Here is a 2,864-nt window from a genome sequence, read left to right as displayed (position 1 = left end):
GTATACGTTAATGAGGCTGAAACTTTGTATTGTTTTTTCTCTTGGACATTGAAAACGAACGAATCGCATACTGAAGAAACTTTACGAACTTGAATGTGTATCTTGCAAATTTAATGTAAAGAACAGTGTTTTCTATTTTGTGTATTGTGGAGTGCAGTTAGTTTAAATAAATCACTCATTGATAATAAAAAATGTACTTTCACTCTGTTGCATGTAATTTGAAATAATAAATGAACATTTAATTTAAAACAAATATTCAGAAGTTTTACGAACTTGAATGTGTATCTCCCAAATTTAATGTAAAGAAAAGTGTTTTCTATTTTGTGTATTGTGGAGTGCAGTTTAAATAATTCACTTATTGTTAATAAAGAAATATGTACTTTCACTCTGTTGCATGTTATTTGAAATAATATATGAACATTTAATTTAAAACTAATATTGAGAAACACTTTCTTTATTCCACTCTAAAAATGTCTTTCTCAACTGGTTCCACAAATAGTTCCACGTATATGTGCTACATCCGGAGGTTGGATTTTGGTTACCACGAGAGAACCTAACCTAACCTAACCTAACCTAACCTAACCTAACCTAACCTAACCTAACCTAACCTAACCTAACCTAACCTAACCTAACCTAACCTAACCCAATCGGGACGAAATTTAAATACGTAGCTCTACTGGTTAATTTTTAATTGGAGTTCAAACTCGAGTCTCCATAATGTTTAATCCGACTGTAGACAATCATTCGCTCTCAGGCCATATGCCCTGAAAGCAGAGAAAACAGGAATGGCATAGTCTCACTTCTGTCCGTACTTTCAAGCGGCAACCCTCGAATCAGCCACGAACGGCCTCACCCACCCCTCCCCTCCCTTAACGTCCCCTCGCACTCAAGCAAGAAGCACAGCGTCGAAGATCCAATTGCTTACATGGGCCAATCTTGAAGGTCTCAAACAATTATTAAAATTCTGGTTTGAAAGATTGCGTTAATACTTTTTCACAATTTTCCGCGAAGTTTAGCTAAATCTAAAGAATAAACGCGATAATATGGAGTCATGAACATACCCGTCCTCCATTCACTTGGCATCTGTCCCTTTTTCCAGATTATGTTTATTATTTCCTTCAAGCCTCTAATGACACTCTCGCCTCCATGCTTAAGCAGCTCTGCTTGCAAGTTATCTATACTAGGTGCTTTACTAATTTTCAATATCTTGACTGCCTCCCATACTTCATCTAACTTTGGACTTTCTATGCCCTCTTCTCCTTCCTCTTCTTCATTTAATCCTTCTTCCAGCATACCTGCTACATCTGCACTGCCATTCAATACATCATTAAAATGCCTTCTCCACCTTTCTAAAATTTCATTAGTGTCAGTAATTATATCGCCTGTTTCATTTCTACAGACTGTTGTCCTTGGTTTAAAAACATCTTTTGTATTACTTACCAGCTTATACATCTGTCTTACATTCTTCTGCTCATGCAGGCTTTCCAACTGCTTCATCTCTTGCTTCATCCATTCCCTTTTTCTTTTCCTATGGACTCTCTTCTCAATCCTTCTTTTCTCTTGATATTCATCCCTAGCTCTCCTTGTTGCACTTCTTTGCTGCATCCTCTTATATACATCATTCTTTTCTTTGGTTACATTTTGACATTCCTCATCGAACCACGTTTCTTTCTTTACTGGCTTTTGTGTTTCAAGTATTTCCTTTGCTACATTACTGATCCTCAGCTTATATCTATCCCACCTCTCATCTACATTTTCCACTTCTGCCGGTTTCATCCCGACGAATCCCTCTTGTAGTTTACTTCTGTACCTCTCAACCACCGTTGGATTTCTTAACTGCGTGACATTAAATTTAATCAGGCTAGTCGCCTTCATTTTTCGACTATTAGATATTCTTGCTCTAATCCTTCCCATAATCAAATAATGGTCGGAATCAATATTAGCCCCTCTAAAAGATCTAACATCAATGATATCTGATCTATGTCTACAATCTATTAGCATGTGGTCAATTTGATTGTAAGTTTTTCCATCCGGGGCTCTCCATGTCATTTTATGAATATCCTTGTGCTGGAACAGAGTTGTTGTTATTACTTGATTCCGAGATGCTGCAAACATTATTAGCCTCATACCATTGTTATTTGTTACTTTATGCATACTTTGTTTACCAATTGTTGGTTGATACACGTCTTCAATGCCTATCTGGGCATTGAAGTCTCCAATTACTATTTTTATGTCATTTTTTGGGCAATCATCAAATGCTTTCTCTAACGCATCATAGAAATCTTCTTTTACATCATCTGTGGATACTTCCGTGGGTGCATGTGCATTGATTATACTGTAATTAAAGAACTCTCCTTTAACTCTTAATGTCGATAATCTTGAACTTATAGCTTTAAATCCTATCACTAGATGTTTTAGTTGTTTATGTATTATAAACCCAGTTCCTAGCATATGCAGCCTTTCATCACAGCTATAGAATACAGTTGCTTCTCTCTTTTCCAAAACTCCTTTTCCAATCCAACGTACTTCTTGCAATGCCACTATCGCAGGCTTATAATTATTTAGTTGATCCAGCAACATCCTCAATGCACCTGCCCTATACAAAGATAGCACATTCCAGCTCCCTACATATAGATCCCTTCCCTTTCCATAATTCGCTTGTCCATTGTTCACGCCAGTCCGTCGTCGGTAGATCTGTCCGGCTACATTTCTTTGAGGTCTCGTAACGTGGTTCCTTTTGTGGGATGGGGTTGTCGGCCCCACGCCCAACCCCCATTCTTGGAGGACCAGGATTTGTTTAGGGTTTACTCCCGTAGGGCAGCTGGCTTCACTATGCCTTACGAGTCTGCCCCACCCTTGGTTTT

At 37.9% G+C, this 2,864-nt stretch overlaps 1 protein-coding gene across 1 annotated transcript; it reads right to left on the bottom strand.

The window, feature by feature from the left end:
- Positions 1-454: 454 nt before the first annotated feature.
- LOC145978808 (uncharacterized) lies at positions 455-2,580 on the bottom strand. The gene is made up of 2 exons (XM_083111628.1): positions 1,143-2,580; positions 455-483 (listed from the first exon to the last, which is right to left on the bottom strand). Exons 1-2 carry the CDS (start codon positions 2,578-2,580, stop codon positions 455-457), a joined length of 1,467 nt encoding a protein of 488 aa, XP_082967754.1.
- Between the last annotated feature and the right edge of the window lie 284 nt (positions 2,581-2,864).

Source organism: Lepisma saccharinum, chromosome 25 (assembly GCF_977018435.1).
Source record: "Lepisma saccharinum chromosome 25, izLepSacc3.1, whole genome shotgun sequence".
NCBI classification, from domain to species: Eukaryota; Metazoa; Arthropoda; class Insecta; order Zygentoma; family Lepismatidae; genus Lepisma; species Lepisma saccharinum.
This window is presented reverse-complemented; position numbering and strand designations above follow the sequence as displayed.